Source organism: Castor canadensis, chromosome 3 (genome assembly GCF_047511655.1).
Source record: "Castor canadensis chromosome 3, mCasCan1.hap1v2, whole genome shotgun sequence".
Lineage (NCBI taxonomy): Eukaryota > Metazoa > Chordata > Mammalia > Rodentia > Castoridae > Castor > Castor canadensis.
In genome coordinates this window covers 35,917,650-35,937,625 of record NC_133388.1, presented here as the reverse complement: position 1 = coordinate 35,937,625, position 19,976 = coordinate 35,917,650, and the positions used below count along the sequence as shown (strand labels likewise).

The window sequence follows — 19,976 nt, the reverse complement described above, 5'->3', positions numbered from 1 at the left end:
TACATAATGGCTCTACAAATAATTGCTGGTCCATAAATCTCAGCTGATTTGCTTGAAGACAGATTAGAATAGATATATATGTCCCTTTATTAATGTTGCATGTTAACCTTAAAAGAATCAACTCAGTGTGCTCATATTTTCTCTCAAAATATTTCTTTTTCAATAGTAAATGTATTCTACATCAAAAACATCACCATGAGCTTTGATAAATGATCTAAAAATAAAGTTGACTCATTTCCATACACCAATTCTAAAATAAAAGATCAAGCCTTTCCCCATGGTCATGGATCCCAGAGTCCTCAGATACAGCATTCAATTTCTATAGCTTGACAAAAATTAGAATGCATAGTCTTAATGTGTGTAAAGAGTTTCATTAAAAATTCATTACTGCAATGTCTAATTTCTTATAATTACTTGAAAATTCACAGATACCACTACCAAATCTTGCTAATTATGAAAGACATAAATTTGTAATAATATCTTCTCATAATGGTAGTGCCATTACCCATACTTATTTGCTCCTAATTACATTCAGTTTCAAGTACCCAATATTGAGTGTGAGGTAGCCTCATTGTAGTTCTATTGGTAGGGATAGCAATGTGTTTCCAAGTACCATCTGGGACATCAGAGTAGATGTAGATGAGAGGGAAATAAAGTATCAGATTCTGTTTTCTTTCTTTTTTTTTTAACAGTACTGGAGTTTGAACTCAGGGCCTACACCTTGAGACACTCCACTGGCCCTTTATTTGTGATGGTTTTTTTTCAAGATAGGGTCCTGCTTCTTGGTCTCTGCCTCCTGAGTAACTAGAATTACAGGTGTGAGCTACTGGTGCCTGGCTCACATTATGTTTCCTCACATGGCATACAAACTAAAAAAAAAGCAGTCAATCATTTCTTTAGTGATAAAAATACAGTTCTTTGGTGAGCATGAATATAATACATGGAATCAGTTTCCTTTCATGAAGAGTGGAGTCCAGGGAGAAGGACTCAAATTCCATGGCTACCTTCTATTTGAGCAGAGTAAGAATTGTGTAAACTCGAGCTTGTGCACATATGGTTTGAGCATAGAACAGAGGGAATGAATGAACCATGATCCACCCTTTGAATTTCACTGGGAATAGTAACCAAGTGCTGTGGAATATGCATACAAGAAGTTGGCCTCTACTGGTATTTTCTGGCATGCTATGTCATCGTCAATGCCACTGTCTGTCTCAATAACACAGTATACTTCTATCATCCCATTTCCCCCTCCCCAGGTTTCCTTGTTAGAGTTCTGCAATAATCCCTTCTGAAGAAACTTATCAATTTTTCAGGTCAATAGGTCCATTTGTTCCAAAAATTATTCCTTCATCACTACGGCTTAGAATTACACAAATACAGCTGTTCCTTTTTTACTGTTATCTTCTTTAGAAACATTGTGCAGTAATTCCACGATTTCTTCACACGTAAGATCATTTTTATTCCTAACTTCATATTTCAAGTTCACTGATGTTTCTCTGAGGTTCACTGTGTCTACATCTGTCCTAGACCAAGTGCCGTTCCAGTGCTTTTTATCAAAGTTCTTATTAATTATTACTCAGAAACCCATTTCAGAATAATTCATTTTGTAACTATTGTCCAAGGATATACCAGAATCCATTGATTTACTTCCATGTATGATCTTTGTTTCAAATTTTCTTAAGGGCTTTGAGCCCACTGAGTTTTCAGTGTTTCACAGCTCCATGCAGCAGAACCTACTGCTTTGCTTCACTTCTGCCCTGGGCAGCCTAAAGAGGTGAGGGGGCTAACATATCTGAGAACTTTTGCCTCCACAAAAACTTGTGCAAAAATTATAATAGCTGTATTCATAGTTTTCAAAACTTGGAAAAAATCAGTATGTCCTTTAGTAGGTGAAGGGATAAACTGTGTATATTCGGATAATAGAATACTATCCAGGGCTAAAAAGTAAATATAAAAGCTGCTATGAAGCCATGAAAAGGCATGGAGAGACCTTAATGTATACTACTAGGAAAGGCTACATACAACATGATTTCAACTATGTGACATTCTAGAAAGGCAAAGACATGGACACAATAAAAAGAACAGTGGCTGCAAGGAATTACAGAAGAGGGATTGATCCAGAATCTATAAGTAACTAAGAAACCTCAATACTAGAAAACAAAAACCGGAATAATCTGATTGAAAATGAGAAAAATAACCTGAATACACATTCCTCCAAAGAACACATAGAAATGACCAAGAAGTATATGAAAATCAACATCACTAATCATCAGAGAAATGCAAATCCAAACACAAAATTGAAATCATCTCATACACATTTGGACAAATTGTATTTTAAAAATATAAGAAATAACATGTTGGTGAAGATGTGGAGAAGAGAGAAGCCTCGTTCACTGTTGGCAGGAAAGTAGATTGGTGCAGTGCGATGGTTAATCTTGATTATTAATTTGATTGGATTGAGAAGTGATTAGAAGATTAGTAAAGCACACCTCTAGATGTGTCTGTGAGTGTGTTTCCAGAGAAGATTATCTGAGGTGGGGGAAGACCTGCCTTGAGTGTGTGTAGCACTATCCAATTAGGGTAGGGGTCCCAGTGGAATAAAAGAGGGAAAAGGAGAGGGAGCTAGGACAGACATTGTCTCAGCTTCCTGACTACTCTGAAGTGAGCTTCTCTGCCACACACTTCCCACCATGATAAATTGAAACCTCTGAAACCGTTGAGCCAAAATAAATAATTCTTTTTATTGTTTTGCTTTGTTTTATTTTTCATTTTATCATTTTTACATTTACTCACATCTCACATGTGTATATGTTGTTTGGGCCACCTTTCCCTGCCCCCACCTGCTTCCAGACAGAACCTGTTCTACCCTCTTGTTCTTCAATTTTGTTGAAGAGACAACGTAAGAGATAATAAGGAAGACATAGAGTTTTTGCTAGTTGGAGATAAGATAGTTATACAGAGAGATTCCTAGCGTTGCCTCCATGCACTTGTGCATTGCAACCCACATGGTTCATCTCTATCAGACCTCTTCACTACTTCCTGGTCCACTTCCCAGAGTGGCTTCTGCCAGTTTAATATTACTACATTTGCTCCTCTACAATGAGCACATCAACCACATTTAACTTTTAAGTTTCCTTTCCTATCCCTATTCCTCCCATACACGTTCTCCCCTTAGTGTGTGACCCATCTACAATAGTACTACTGCATTTATTTCAGAGCTATAATCCACATATAAGAGAGATTTTTGGCCTTCTGAGCTTGCCTAACTATGCTTAAGATGATGTTCTCCAGTTCTATTCATTTACTTGTGAATGACAAATTTCATACTTCTTTGTGGCTGAATAAAATATCATTGTGTATAAATACCATATTTTCTTAATCCATTCATTGGCAATGGGGTATCTTGGCTGTTTCTATAGCTAGGCTATTGTGAATAGTTCTGCATGGGTATGCAGGTGCCTTTGTGATAACCTGAGTCGCATTCCTTTGGGTATATCCCTAAGAGTGGTATTGCTGGATCATATGGCAGATCTGCAGGAATACTCTAGAAGCAATAGGTATAAGCAAGGACTTCCTCAGTAGAATTCCAGCAGCCTAACAACTAAGAGAAAGTGTGGACAAATGGGACTACATGAAATTAAAAAGCTTCTGAACAACAAAAGAAATGGTTTCTAAATTGAACAGACCACCCAGAGAGTGGGAGAAAAAATTTGCTAGTTATAAATCAGACAAAGGACTGATAACCAGAATATACAGGAAGCTCAAAACACTAAACTTCCCCCAAATCAATGAGCCAATAAAGAAGTGGGCAACTGAATGAAACAGAACTTTTTCAAGGAAGAGTGCAAATGGTCAAAAGGAACATGAAAAAGTGCTCACCATCCCTGGCCTTACAGGAAATGCAAAACAAAACCACACTAAGATTCCACCTCAACTCCTATTAGAATAGCTATCATCAAGAGCACCACCACCAACAAATGTTGGCAAGGATGCCGGGAAAAAGAAACACTCGTACACTGCTGGTGGGAATGTAAGCTAGTACAACCTCTTTGGAAAACAATCTGGAGGCTTCTTAAAAAACTAAACAAAATAAATAATTCTTTACATTAAGTAGTTTTCTCAGAGATTTTGTTACAGCTAAGGAAAGCTAACTAACACAAGAAGTCATTGTTTTAGCTAACTAAAACAGAAGGTTCCTCAGGTATTGAAAATAGAACTACCATATCATTTTGCAATCCCTCTTCTGGGTATATACCCAAAGAAAATCGAATCACAACTTCTTGAAGGTATCTGTACTCCGAAGTTCATTACAGCACTCTCCACAATAGCAGAAATATGGAAACAACCAAAGAGTCCATTGATGGATGAATGGTTAAAGAGAATATGGTATAGATAATAAATATAATATTAGATATATGTAATACTCCATTGTGTGTGTGCATGTATGTGCATACACACACACAATGGAGTATTATTCAGATTAAAATAGGAAGTCATTTGTGACAATATGGATGAACTTAGAGTACATTATCCTAATATCAAATATTGCATTATCTCAGTTAGATGAGGAACCTACAATATTCTAACTCATAGAAGCAGAGAGTAGATTGTGTTTCCAGGAACTGGGGAAGACAAATGGAGATACTGGTCAAAGGATACAAATTTTGAGTTATGCCAGATGAGTAAGTTCTTGAGAGATTTAATGTGCATTATGGTGACTTATTGTTAACAATAATGTATTGAATGCTTGAAATGTGCCAGGGTAGTAGATCTGAAAAATACACACACACACAGGATCATTCAACTAGAAACTCATTTCTGTGTTCTCCTATGTGTGTAAACAGTCCTCTTCAGGTAATTGAATGCTCCATGAGCTTAGCAATACTCTGTCTGGGAAGGTTCCTGACAGCATTTTCTAGGACCTGAATATTAAAAGTAGCCTAACTACCTTTCCATCATTACCTTTCTCCTATCGTCCTTATTCTCACAGATAAGTCAACATTTTCTGGTCATGCTATAATACCGAATTACTGGTTACTACAGTTTCTCCAAATGACCCAATCCTTTTGGTATGTTGATATTTTTAATAACATAATTCTTAATGCATACTTAGTGTATGAATTATCCAATTATGCAATTCATACCCATTAAAATTAGGTTCATTCCTGCACCCCCTTCATGAATTATGCTTTCTTAGAAATTACTTTTTCTCCTCATGGCTAATTGATTCAAAGCTGATGTAGAGTTGTAGTTGGAACTTTTAAAATATTTTGCTTGTACTAATTTTAAAATATTCCCATGTATTTTATGAAACACATCTGAAATCTAGTACGTTCTTAATTGATTTTTAAATATTACTGTGTGATACTCTTCCAAACTAGAAAGAATGACCTAAAAGAGGGAAAAATGAAGGAGATAAGTTGAAGTCATCAACTTCCTGTGTTGATCTGGGTTTACATGTATTTATTTCCATATCACATATTTACATAGTTCTAGGTTGAAATGATCTCTGAAAAGGTAAGGAAGATGGCTTTTGAGTTAGTGATGTGCTAAGTCTAGAATTGCTCGAAAAGAAGTTAAACTCAGACCCTTGTTAAACACTAACTCATTGATAGTATACCTAGAATACCATAAAAGATAACCATTTTAAGGATGCAGATTGATGAGTTTCCATTTGAAACCACCATGTGAATTAGAATCCTAACTGATATTTTCCTTCACTTCAGAAAGATCCTTCATCCGCATTCCTGAACAATCACACTAGGAAACTACTGAGTACATTACCAATCCCATAGATTCCATGCCCTATTCCAGAACTTCACCCAAATTAAATCACAAGTTAAGCACACTGTTTGGTCTGTCTTCTTTCTCTCATATCTGTGAGATTCATCCATGCTCTTGCCATCTATTAGAAATCTGTTCATGTCAACACAGAAAACCATCGCACTGAATACACAAATTTGTTTATCGTTTATTAAGGACTGGTTCTTTGTCTCTGGTATGTGGAATAAACTTAGGAATAATGCTGCTATGAACATTCACAGACAAGAAGAGTCTGTATATAACTTCTTACGAATGAAATCGATTCACAAGATCACGGGAAAGGTAAGGTTGAACTTGGTAAGAAAATATTGATCCACACCTAAATTTTTCCTTTCATGCCATCTGTTTAGTCTTATATTCTATCAATCACCCAACACTTGGTTCAATTTCTAGAAACACTAAAACTCACCCAAAATTCCCAAAAGGAATTCTTACTTCTGTTTAAGCTTCCTATCTTCCTCAAACATTGAATCTTACCTCATATGGCTTTGAGAAAAAAATTCACGTCTGTCCTCACATTCCACCAAGTCTACTTATTCATCCTACACTTATGACTTCCCTTTAGGACATGAGACTTTTTGGCCTAGGTGTACACTATTTTCCAAGTACCTCCCAAATACCCTGGGGCCCTAGGATCCCCATGTCACTGAGCACAGAATCCTCTAAGGAGCACAGCATTGTTATGTAATAGCTTAACCCTCCCCCTTCACATCTCAGGGACTGCCAAGCCAGCAGCCTCACTTTACTCTCCTCCCAGCTGCCCTGATGGGAAAGTCCATGTCTTAGGGATACTCTTGCCTGTCTTCCACTTGACTGCTTGTGCTTTGGTCGAAGGCTCCCCTTCTTCATGGGGCCTGCTTGGGCCCAGGTTCTTTTGACAGGTGCTCTGTGGCTGCCAGTGTTCTGGATGCTCCTGACCCCTGTCTGTTGCTCCCGTGCCCCACCAGGATGGCGCTTCACTTCTTCTGAAGTTGTGATCCCCAGGAAGGTGCCCCGCAAAAGGGGTGGAAGTGACATGCCAGACCAGCTCTCTTATACCATGCGCTTCCGGGGCCAAAGACACGTGATCCATATGAAGCGAAAGAAAAACTTCCTGCCCAGACATTTTCCTGTTATTACTGATAATGACCAAGGCGCCATGGAGGAGAACTACCCCTTTGTCCCTCAAGACTGTTATTACTACAGCTACCTGGAAGGGGTTCCTGGGTCCATGGCTACACTGGACACCTGCTATGGAGGTCTGCGAGGCATGCTGCAGGTGGATGACTTTTCTTATGAAATCAAACCATTGAAGGCTTCTTCCAAATTTGAGCATGTGCTTTCTCTCCTTGTGTCAGAAGAGACTGAAAAATGTAGCGTTGAAGATGAAGAGACAAATCAATTACTTGAAGAGATACAACTTGCTGAAAGTCCTAGAGCAGGCACCGTCTATTTGTGGAGAAGACACATGAAGCACGTGAGACTTCACTTCACAACTTCTGTATCATTAACCCATCAGGACAGAAATAGAACCAGAATAGTAGAGAGGATAGTGATTATGACCAGCATCCTCCATTCCATTTTCAGACCAGTCAATTACAACATTTTTTTAAGGGTTATATTCATCTGGGAAGTTAAAGATATGGTTAATTTAAATAGGGGAAATGCTGCAAATGCTGTAAGTGAGTTTGGTTTGTGGAAATGGCATCGTTGGTTCACTCAGATTTCACATTCCACTTCAGTGCTTCTAACAGGACACGAAATTAAAGGAGCCAATTATTTTGCCAATCATAATGGGTTATGCAACCCAAATTGGGGAGCATTATATGTGTATGCAACAAGGTATCACATATTTTTGGCCGCAACTATTGTAGCACATGGAATATGTCATAACTTTGGAGCAAATCATGATGGACCAGGTTGTATTTGTTATCGAAGAAGCAATTGTGTCATGGCTCAGACGCCTAGTCTTCTAGATATGATGAGCAATTGTACTTATGTGGAACTAATTTCTAGATTTGTTGGGTGGGATACTTGTCTGAGTAGTCCGAATGTTCCATATCATAATTTTCCTTATATAACTGGTCGTTGTGGGGATAAGGTCAAAGATACAAGGGAGCAATGTGACTGTGGCTCCTTAAAAGAATGTACATTTGATAAGTGTTGTACAACCGACTGCCAATTCACAAATGGCAGTGTTTGTGACTCAGGAGGTTGCTGCAAAAGCTGTAAATATGCACCCTCTGGGTTTGTTTGCAGAGATATAAATGGTATTTGTGATCTGCCAGAATATTGTAATGGAAAGTCAGAAATTTGCCCAAACGACTATTATATCCAGGATGGAACCCCATGTTCAGCGCTATCTGTCTGTGTGAGAGGAAACTGCAGTGACCGTGACATGCAATGCAAAGCCCTCTTTGGATACCAAGCAAAAGATGGCTCGCCAGAATGTTACAAAAAATTAAATGTAGTAGGTGATCGATTTGGAAACTGTGGGGTTAAAATCCAAAGACCAGGAAGCGTTCCTTCTGTATGTGAAAAAGATGATGTTTTTTGTGGAATGCTGCACTGTGATGGTGTCAGAGAAATCCCTGGAGGAGGTGAGCACACCACATTTCGTCATATAAAAGTATACGGTGCTAAAGAGGACCATTGCTTTGGATATGATGCGCACCATGGGACAGATTTGCCAGAAATGGGGCTTGTAGTAGATGGTTCAACCTGTGGCCCAGCACAATTCTGTCTCAGACAGAACTGCACTTTTCACCAAGACATGCATTTTGACTGTGATGTAAAGAAATGCAATTTCAAAGGGGTGTGTAACAATAACAAAAACTGCCACTGTATGCCTGGTTGGAAACCACCAACATGTCAAGAGGTTGGATTGGGTGGTAGTCCAGAGAGTGGCCCTCCACCTAACGTACAACAACAACGTATTAGAGCCAACATACTTGTGACTACCAACAAGATACTCATTATAATGTGTTTTCGTTTAATTCTTCTTATGAGTGCAATTCTTTATGGTGGATACACACATGCAAAACTTGTTCTAAAGCATCGCTTGGGAAAGCGCTGATGTGGAAGTTTTCAAACTGTGTAAATAGAAATGGGAGTCACACCATGAACAAAATCATACTGTAAATTCCTGGAAGAAATAGTCAATGATCCCTCTGGAAATTCCATAGTCATTTTGTGATTCTGAGGTGTCATCATGAAATAAAATCACTGGGAGAGTAGAAATTGGTCTGCATGATTAAATTATTTAGCACTTCATTTCCACTATTTTTTCAGGGCTGGAAATTAAATCCAGAGACTTGCTCATGCTAGGCATGAGCAACTCCACTACCACTGAGCTACAGTCCCGCCCATTGTCATATTCTTAATACTACTATTGTTTCAGGAAATGGCGAGGGAAACAAAGTCACTGATATCATTTTCACAGGAAGCAGGGAGTTTATTATGCTAGTGGACACAGGAGACATAGTTTCTCAAAGCCCTGAGCCCCAATCTGTGTCAGGAGCTGGGCTAAATACAGAGTTTGTCTCCCAGCCCCCTACAGAATGTGGTCACAGTTACAGGAACCATTGCAGATCAGCTGGAGGCTTGCCTTGCAATTTTGCAGAACTAGGAGAAAGCTGCCTATGGACTCAGAGTGGGGGAACTACCAGACACAGTAAATCCCAGAAAAATAGCCAAGCTGGCCCCAACATTCCCCTCTATGAAGCTTTGACATTTTATTTGTCAAAATGAGTCATCCTTCATTTTAGGGATGGGATTTACTTTTTGGTAACCTTGTAATATAATTGTGTGTTTGATTTCCATTCCACTATGGCTTCTATCAGGGTTGATATGGACTGCATGACCGGTGAGAGCAAGCCCTGGAGTGTAAGACAGCCCAATACAGCTCCTAATATTGTTTTAAATCCTCCACTTGTAGAGAACCATCCTCTAAGCAAATTGTCAGGATTTTACCCTTTTTCAAGTCTGAACTGGAACATGAGTAATCTTTTTCATTTTATCTGTGACTTTTTTTAGTTCAAGTAGTAGGTAAGCACAACTTATAGGACAAGGGGTTCAGGTTTGCAAAAGGAACCCAAAATAGAAGCAACCAAAAACAATGACATATCCTGCTAGTAGGAGAGAAAAAGAAAACTGTCAGAGAACCCTTTTGATCTGGCTTTACCCTGCTGGGGCAGTTACTGTTATCCCTATTGACCAAAGCAAAGCAAGGTTACAATATCAAGAACAGAGATCAAGAACCTGCAAAGGATGGCAGGTTGAAGTATCACTACAGAACACTATGAGAAACAGAAGCCCATCAATTGTCTGTTTAGTTGATTCCTCAAGCTTCTACCATGCGTTGACTAATCAGCTTCTGGTTTGTGACTAGGGCAAGGCTGAGTGTCCCCTCGTTAGAGTTAGTTTGAGTGGATTATTAGAGTCCAGCTGACTCTCCTACTCTAGAACTGCTTTCTTCACTCTGGTGTGGTGGATCCACGGGGTGATCTCCATCACCTTGAATGTTGTGAGTGTAGTCAGGATCACCGAATAGGCCCCTCTCCATCGAGGCTGGAGAGGCTGAAGATTTTACTCCTTTATCCAAACCCATTCACTCAGCTTAAAGGAATGCACATCAGTGCTTAAGATGATAGGGAGATTTTTTTTCTTGAGCATTAGCAGTGTAGCACCATGTTTCTGAGCCCTTTTCCCAAACAGCACATCTGTTGGAGCAAGGTTAGATTTCCTATTTTTAAAAAAAATTTCTCTTAATGCCTTTTACTAGTGAGTTGGCCTTCTAAAGAGAATCTTATAGGGCAAGAACCCAGGTTGTTTGGTGGGGCTCCACCTGTTCTAAGTAAAGCTAAAGGCAAGATCTGTCTTCAAGTTAGATGAGTCTTCTGACAGAGTTTACTGAGTTTTTAGTGTTCGATTCATCCTCTTAACCTTGTCTGAACTCTGAGGCCGGTATGCTGTGTGAAGGTTTTAGGGTTTTTTTACATATATATATATATATCATATATATATATATATGAGGAGATATATATATATCTCCTCATGTACATGAAGAGTGGAAAAAGCATATTTAGAGTCTGTGTATATATTAATAATTTCTCAAATGCCAGATGGAAGGCATGCATCAGTGCAATGAGCTCTGCCTTTTGTTTTTACGTGCCAGCAAGCTTTTAAGACTGAGGAGGCACAACCCAGTGTGGGACCCTGACAGTTATCTCCCTCTGGTGTTGCTTTTCTGCCTCTGATACCAGCAAGGCTATTGGCTGTGAGAGCTTGCAGGTAGGGAGGCTATCCCATTGCCACAGAATCCAATTGCTTGGAGAGATAAGCCACTAGCTGATGCCATGAGCCCAGGTACTGGGTCACGACTCCAACTGCCATGCCACTTCTTTAGGCACATAGAAGAAAAAAAGCTTTCTCACATCTGGGAGTCCCTGAGCAAAGGACTGACTAATGACTCCTTGATGGCACAAAAAGCCTGTTGCTATTTTGACTCCAAGATTAGGGGCTCTTTTTTGCCCCACTTTGTGGCTTTATACAAAGGCTTTGTTAGCAATGAGAAATTAGGTATCCAAATCTGGCAGAACTCAGTCTCTCCCAAGAACTCATGGATCTGTCTTCTTGTAGTCAGAGTTGGGATTGAGCAGAAAGCTTGATTTCTTTCTGCACTGAGGTTCCACTGGTCTTAGGAGATGTGGAACCCTAAACATTTGACTTGGTCTTGGCAGATCTGAGCCTTCTTTTGTGATACTTTGTATCCAGCTTTTCTTAAGAGACAGAGTAAGAGCTCTGTCCCTTTAGGACAGTCCTGGTGGCTACCTGCTTCAAGGAGGAGGTCATCCACATATTGTAAGAGTGCAGCCAACTTCCTCTGTTGGGTACACCTATAAATCTGATGCCAGAGCAGTTCCAAAGATTGTTGGGGATTTTTTTATACCCTGTGGAAGAGAAGTCCAGGTTAACTGCTGTTGTCACCTGACTGGGAGTCCTCCCATTGAAAAGCAAAGATGGGTTGGCTCACAGGTGTCAACTGGATGCTGAAGAATACATCTTTTAAGTTCAAAGATGAGAAGCAGGCTGCTTCTGCTGGTATCAGGGCCAACTAATATATGGGTTTGAACCACTGGGTGCAAAGTCACTGATGCTTGACTGACTGTCCAGAGATCTTACACTGGGCAGTAATCGTTGGTGCCTGGCTTCTGAACTGGCAGCAAGGGAGTGTTTTAGGCAGATTGACAAGGTCTCAGGATTCCATAGTTTAAGAGCCTCTGGAGGTGATGAGATATGTCTTTTTGTGCCCTTATCGGGATTGGGTATTGTCTCACTCTTACTGGGATGACTTCCAGCTTTATCTCTATTACCACTGGAGGAATGTTGATGGCTAGCCCTAGAGGTTTGTCTGTCACCCATACTCCCAGGACCTTAAAGGGCATCTATGGCCCCATTAAGGCAGTCTTTACTGAATTTAATCTCCATTCTTCTTCCTGGGGATTGATGAGGGCTAAGACCCTAGGGAACCCTGAGCCAAAGCTCAGAGCCACTTGTCTATTCTCCTGAAAACTGACTTTGGCCTGCCACTTGCTTAGCGGGTCTCAGGCCATCAGTGCCACTGGATATTCTGGCATATAGAGAAACTCATGGGTCACGAGATGCCCTCTCAGAGTACATTTTCAGGGCTGGAGAAATGGGTGGTGGGTCTGGATCCCTGTAGCCCCCACAATTGTCTGGTGGCTTTTGTCTCTCTGTGCCTGGGCTGGAGCTGAGAGCACTCACTTTTCCAGTGTCCCTCTTGGCAACAGAAGGCACATTGATTCTTCTTTAGGGGTTCTGATCCCTTGGGCCATGTTTGTGGGGAGTTTCCTAAGGGACCTCCTTTGCCTATTCCTCAGCCTCTATTCCAACAGGAACTGTGTCCTCCCCATCCATTCAATGCAGCTGGCAGGAGATTTACCTTTTTCTTCATTTTTTGTTCTGCCTCCTTTTGGGCCTCCTGGTTTCGGTTAACCAACACCTTAGTTGCCACTTTCAGGAGCTGGGATGCATTCATGCCTGTAAATACTTTTAATTTTTGTAACTTTCTTCTGGCCTTCCCCCATGAAGGAGGCATTAATCACTCACTGATTTTTAGGGGCCTCAGGATTGAAAGCAGAATATAGACAATATCCTTCACTTAGTCTCTCATAGAACTGTTTGTGCTTTTATCAGACTTCTATAAGTTCTCTGAGACTTCGTTCAAGTTTGTGGCCTTTCTTTCCCCTTCTCTTAGACCTGCCATCAGAGCCTCTCTATGTCTATGCAAATTGTCTTGGCTGTCTGCTGCATTTGGGTCCCATGCAGGTTCAGCTTCTGAAAAGCTGTCTGGGCATAGGCTCACACATCATTTGTTCCAATATTTGTTGCACTTGCCATTGTAATCTGACGCTTGTCTTTAAAGCATTTTTTAAAATTTATTTATTTATTGGTGGTACTGGGATTTGAACTGAGAGCCTCTCACTTGCTAGGCAGGCTCTCTACCACTTCAACCACTCTGCCAACCCCAAACATGAATACAATGTTTAATATGCAAATCAGGACATACATGTCTTTTTTTTTTTTTTGGTTGGTACTGGGGTTTGAACTCAGGGCCTTGTGCTTGCTAAGCATGTGCTCTACCACTTGAGCCATTCCCCAGTCCAATCTTTAAAGCATTTTTCAAGCCAAGGAGGAGGATAAGTTGCCAATGTCTGCCATGTGTCTATGTAGGGGAGCTGGTCCGGATAACCTGGTGTCCCTGTCACTACCTGATAGACCCTACAAATGGTTTCTCAATCTAGAGAATCTTCAGAATGCCATCCATCCTTAAAAGACACCAATCTATTTGACAGAATTTCCAAAGTTTCTGGGGTGTGAGCTCCACACTGTAATCACCTGTGTACCCTCTCTTGAATTTGTCAAGCATACATTGTAAAAGAGTCTTTTTACTTCAGCTCCCAAACATATTGAGACAAGGTACAAGAGGATCAGGGAGTTTGGAAATGAGGTACGGGGTCCTCAGTTTCTGACACAAAGGGAAGACAGACAACTTTGGCTTCGTCCATCCCTAGACATTCTTCTCACGGAGATATTTCAGACATGATAGCCATAGTCAGTCCGTATCAACCCCGGACATGTGCCCCAATGGGGGTTGCCCTAGACCAAATGAGAACATCCCTGGTTTTTGGAAACGAACTCCATATACCATGTGGTGACCAAAGTTACACTCTTTTCATCTCAGTTGCACATCACACATTCACCCAACCCAACAAATCTAGTCTGGAAGGTATCCCAGCTTCCTCCTCAATAATCACAAAAAGCAAAGAACAAGACTCAGGAGTACTAGCGGGGACCTAGGGGAGGATCATGCCCCTCTCATGGATGGGCCTATTCTGATGGACCTGGGTCCTTCCTGTTCCAAATGGGCCATGCTCTAAATTTTCCTGGTTCCTGAGGTCTCCACCCAGTTTCAGTTGGTCTGTACAGACCCGAGGCCTCAGACTCCATGGTATGGCACCTCAGCTGGGTTGCTCCCAGGAGTTAGGCCAAACCTGACATCCAGGGAGGCAAAAATGCCAACTTTGGTCTCTCCCATTCCTGGCCAATGCATGAGAAATGTTGCAGGAAATGGGGTGGGAAACAAAGTCACCAACACCATTTTTACAGGAAATGGAGTTTATTACTCTAGTGGACTCAGGGGAGATAATTTCTCAAAGCCCTGAGCCCCAATCTGTGTCAGGAGCTGGGTTAAATACTTACAAAGTTTGTCCCCAAACCCCCAACACAATGTGGTCACAGTTACAGAAAACATTGCAGAGCTAGCTGGAAGCTTCCAACTTTTCAAAGCTAGCCGAATGTTGCCTGTAGACACAGAGTGGAAACCATGGTGAAAAAAAAAAAAAAAAGTAAATCCCAGGAAAATAGTCAAGCTGGCCCCAACGCCAACTGAAATAAGCTGTCCATCTGTGTCATCTTTCCTATCTTCCTTTTCTTCTGAGTAATCACCAAAATGCGCAAGTTTGGTGTGCTCCAAGTAACCAAAGTGTCGCTGCAGTTCAACATTGTGCTTTCTGAAATCATGCCAAGAAGAGAGTAAGTGAACAGACTACATACACACACACTTTCTGAGATACCAAATACATAGCACAGATCAGTTAGGTAGTTAGCAGTTTACAAAGTAAAAGAAGTTAGAGGTAGCAAAAGAGCCTTGCTCTACATTTAAAAAATCACCTAAATTCTCATGTAAACCTGTGAAAAACAAAAGAAAAATATTGACTTGCATCTGAAGAAAGTTTGAGCTCCAAAAATAATCAAAGCAGGCAATCTTTGGAAAGAGTCAGGAAATAGGAACAGGATGACTTTCCCCTTCATTCAAGGATGTTAAGATTCCCTTCTTGATCCCAAACCAAGCAGTGTTGGGAGTTTGTCAAATTTATCTCAAGTGATGGCAGCACTCTATTTTTTAAATTTTTATTAGATCATCTTTTAAAAATCCAAAATCATTCCTTTAAAGACTACCCAATTTTATAGGATATTCCTTGTAGCAATATGTGAATTTCCCCATCATTCATATGCACTTTTCTTCTTTAATTACTGCATATTAGATGTACAAAGTAAGGGGTTTCATTATGACTTTTTCATATGTGCAAACAATGTCATTTGATGTTCTCTCACTCCCTCCCAGCCTCATTGATACAGGATATTCATGCAGGACCTAAAGCCTCCACTCAATATTGCTGGCTTAATTAAGTGTTAACAGCATTTTAGCCAGAGTAAAAGGCATTCTGGGTTATTTGTCTCACAAAGCTGACAAAGGAACCTGACAGACAATGAACAGTCAGTTTAACACAGGGAAAGTTTATTAAGCTCCTTTGGAAAGGGAGGTGTCCTCAGTGGGTTGAGGGTGGGGGGACATCATTGGGGTGAGGGGGATTAGTGGGATTTATGGATTCTTATAGACCTGGTCTGGGTGTGGCTCAACTTACATGCTAATTAGGTTCATGAAAGTGCTATGCTATTGGCTGATTGCCAACACTACTAGTGTACATTGGAGAGCTACATCCACCCTGTTAGCATCAAGAACAACCAGCAGTTCCCATTAAGTCCATCCTGCTTTTCCTCCCTCCTCCTTGTCTGTCCACACCCCCTATCCAAGGTCAGGGGAGATCTCCAAGAAAACAGGATGTTTTTCTCTACAGTTTGAAACATTTTCTGCTACTTTATGTGTAAAGCGTTTTTGAAAGATAAATGGTCACTGGTTCTGCTTCCTACTGGAATGTTCCCCCTTTCCCCAGCAATTCTACCTATTCACCATTATTCTTGTGCTTCCTTGCCTTTCCCCTTTTCTCCTTTTACTTCCACATCCCTTTTACTTTCATTTCCTTCTCTTTTTTTCTTCCCATTAGGCTCCACATATGAGAGAAAACATGTGATACTTGTCTTTGTGGGACTGGCTTATTTCAGTTGATATGATGAGCTCTAGTTCCACTCATTGCCATGCAAATGACATGATTTCATTCCCCTTTATGATGGAGTAAAACTCCATTGTGTATGTTTTATCATGTTGCGGGAATCTGAAACTGAGATTCGGCACACTGAAGCAGTTTAGCAGGAAGCAACATTTTATTGTGCTGACACAGACCCAGTGGACTCGCGTCCAATGGCTGATCCCTGAGAACAAAGAGATCTCTCCTAATGTTCACTTGTAAACAGGTTACAGAAGCAGAAAGCAAAGCTCAACCCACATATGGCTGCATATGACTTCATTGGCTAGTTCATCTCCTTAATGTTATATGACCTTCATGTTTCAATTTTTAAAGTTTTATCTCTCTGCTTTGCCATCCCCTCCTCCTGGTGTTGTCAGAACACCAACCTGTTTGTTTCTTTCCTGGCCTCCTCTTTCTTGCTACATTCCCCCCTTTGATGCTCAGACCCAGTCAGGGTCAAAGAGCATCACTTTGATCTAGGGGTCCATAGCTTCATTATGTGTTGCTGTTTTTTTTTTTAATTGCCTCCATAATAGTATTCATAGACCATAGCACCAGGGGAACCAGATAGACAGTATTAAGCATATTTTTAGGATTAGGCCTATTGCCCCATCAGAGTTTTGAATCCACCTAAGGCATAAAACCATCCTCCAAACAGGTCATTGGGATCCCATCCTCTCCAAGTTCTGGATGGGGACATGGGCAAATGTTCTCATTTTGTCTGTTATCTCTTTTATGACCGTTTCTTAAATTATTATTATCAGTCTATAAGCAGCAGTTGTTTAGGTTAAATTTTTCACAAATTCCTCCCTTGGAGGCCAACAAATAGTCTAAAGCCAAGCAGTTCTGATAGATGGCATTGTGCACCTTGGTGCTTTGTTTTGCCAGCAAATTGAGAGCTCTTGTACTTTTATTAATTTTAATTTTAAGAACAGCCTGTAGCCTGATGTTGCAGTTAAGCATATATAGGGGTGTGACAGCCCCAGGACCCATCTTTTGCCCAGGTGGCAGGACCGTAGGAGGCCATTTATCAACTTTTTAATTGCTCAGGAGGCCATTTATCAACTTTTTAATTGCCAACTTGTAAAGCATCCCATTTTTGTCCATTTGAAAGGAACAAGTTTTTAGCTTTGGCAGAGATGGAAATTTTATTTCTCATTTTCTCATAAAAGGAGTGAAAAACTTGGTAGGAGGAGCTCTCATGGGTAACGTTACTAATTTGAGGTGCCTCAGGATTTTAGGGTCAAGGTCTTTTCCATCAATCCTTATGCCAAGTATATGTCCCCGTGTTTAATCAGATGGCTTAAGTACTGTGAAATTCACAGGGTTACAGGTGCCACGGTGCAGTCAGGGGCAGCTCTTCCCTTGTGAAGGAGGGCTGTGTGCCTAGCCCTCTGTCATGTGGCCCATGAAACACAACTCCAACAAGCACAATAATAAGAACCCATATCATCCCATGGCCAAGAGTTGTCTCCCCGGCATATATACTTTTCATTAGATGTAGTCTCCCTCAGCCACAGCCTGTGCCTCCACATCCACCCTTGTCTATGGCTGCACATGCATCAAAGAGCATTGACACTGGTTTATCAGGATTAAACACCTATCTGCAGCTGACGAGGTTCCCAAGGTTGCAGATGCTCCTGATCTCTAACCATTGCTCCCGAGGGCAGTTAAGTGGGGTTGAAGCAGATATGCTAATTACCATGGGAACACACTAAATAGACAGTATGGTTGTGAGTGCATGACCTGATGACAGTGCCTGCACAGGAATAGTAAGTATGGAATAGCAAAGTCCTACTGACAATATTTCCTGCCTGAGAAGTATCCTACATAGGTCACAGGAGGAGGGCTCTGAGGCCATGAAGGGAAACCACATCAGTAACAATAAACAGTAATTATGCATCCTTCCCAAAAGAGATAGAAGAGAGCAAATAAAAATCTTTCACTGTGAGTCCAATCAGCAAGGGTGGTTTCTGCCAGGCCTATGGCAAAGACTATGGTGAATACCTAGCAATAGAGGAAACACAAAACCACACTAAGATTCAACCTCACCCCTGTTAAATAGCCATCATTAGCAACACCACTAACAACAGGTGTTGGTGAGGATGTGGGGAAAAAGGAACCCTCTTACACTGCTGGTGGGAATGTAGACTAGTACAACCACTCTGGAAAAAAATTTGGAGGCTACTTAAAAAGCTGGACATCGATCTACCATTTGATCCAGCAATACCACTCTTGGGGATATACCCAAAAGACTGTTACTCCAGAGGCACCTGCACATCCATGTTTATTGCAGCACTATTCACAATAGCCAAGTTATGGAAACAGCCAAGATGCCCCACCACTGACGAATGGATTAAGAAAATGTGGTATCTATACACAGTGGAATTTTATGCAGCCATGAAGAAGAACAAAATGTTATCATTCACTGGTAAATGGATGGAATTGGAGAACATCATTCTGAGTGAGGTTAGCCTGGCCCAAAAGACCAAAAATCATATGTTCTCCCTTATATGTGGACATTAGATCAAGGGCAAACACAACAAGGGGATTGGACTTTGAGCTCATGATAAAAGCGAGAGCACACAAGGGAGGGGTGAGGATAGGTAAGACACCTAAAAAACTAGCTAGCATTTGTTGCCCTTAATGCAGAGAAACTAAAGCAGATACCTTAAAAGCAACTGAGGCCAATAGGAAAAGGGGACCAGGAACTAGAGAAAAGGTTAGATCAAAAAGAATTAACCTAGAAGATAACACACATGCACAGGAAATCAATGTGAGTCAACTCCCTGTATAGCTATCCTTATCTCAACTAGCAAAAACCCTTGTTCCTTCCTATTATTGCTTATACTCTCTGTACAACAAAATTAGAAATAAGAGCAAAATAGTTTCTGCTGGGCATTGAGGGGGTGGGGGGGAAAGGGAGGGGGCAGAGTGGGTGCAAGGGAGGAGGTGGGGGCATGGGGGAGAAATGACCCAAGCCTTGTATGCACATATGAATAATAATAATAAAAAAAACAGTCTGGTTGGCCTGTTGTAGAGTTGATTCCTCAAGCTTCTGCCAGCTTCTGGGGAGTGACTAGCACAGGGCTGTTGTCCCACCGTTCTTTGTTCCCTGTTGTTTCCTGGGAAGTGGAGTCCTGTCAGGGGAGGGTACTCAGGTTCCAGAAGGTGATTCTACACAGTGAAGCTGGATCAGGAATGCACTCCCATTTGAGAGAAGCTGGTTTGACTTGACTGTGGTGGATCCAAGGAGCAATCTCTGCTACTTTAACTGTGGTGGGAGTAGACAAAATAACAACAAAAGGGCATCTCCAATGGGGTTTTAATGGGTGGACATTTTATATATTTTTTTAATCTAGACAATGTCCTTTTTTTTAACTGGGTAGAATTACCATGACAACAATATATTATCAGTATATATGTCCAAGAAAACACATTGTTTTTTTTAAAAAAAAGTTAAAACCACCATCTTTAAGTATCAAAGGACATGCTTAGAGCCAGTAAAAATAGTTATTTTGTCTCTATTTAAGTACAAGACCCTGTCTAAAAATATGAGTTTGTGTCTAGAAGGGCTTTAATGCCACATAGCCACATATGTATAAGAACCATTTCCTTAATCCTCTTGACTTTGGTTATTTTTGAGAGGTCTGACATCAGAGA

At 40.8% G+C, this 19,976-nt stretch overlaps 2 protein-coding genes and 1 pseudogene across 2 annotated transcripts in view; 1 reads left to right on the top strand and 2 right to left on the bottom strand.

The window, feature by feature from the left end:
- Positions 1-896: 896 nt before the first annotated feature.
- LOC141421533 (caspase-3 pseudogene) lies at positions 897-1,639 on the bottom strand (annotated as a pseudogene).
- Positions 1,640-6,645: 5,006 nt separating this feature from the next.
- On the top strand, positions 6,646-9,028 carry LOC109679465 (disintegrin and metalloproteinase domain-containing protein 20-like). The gene has a single exon (XM_074067673.1). It carries the CDS (start codon positions 6,671-6,673, stop codon positions 8,876-8,878), a length of 2,208 nt encoding a protein of 735 aa, XP_073923774.1. The 5' UTR covers positions 6,646-6,670; the 3' UTR covers positions 8,879-9,028.
- Positions 9,029-14,523: 5,495 nt separating this feature from the next.
- Med6 (mediator complex subunit 6) overlaps positions 14,524-19,976 on the bottom strand; it is a 98,755-nt gene continuing 93,302 nt past the window's right edge. Inside the window, exon 7 of the mRNA XM_074067672.1 lies at positions 14,524-14,897. Coding sequence (XP_073923773.1) covers positions 14,883-14,897 — 15 coding nt within the window. The 3' untranslated portion in view covers positions 14,524-14,882. The remainder of the gene's footprint in view (positions 14,898-19,976) is intronic.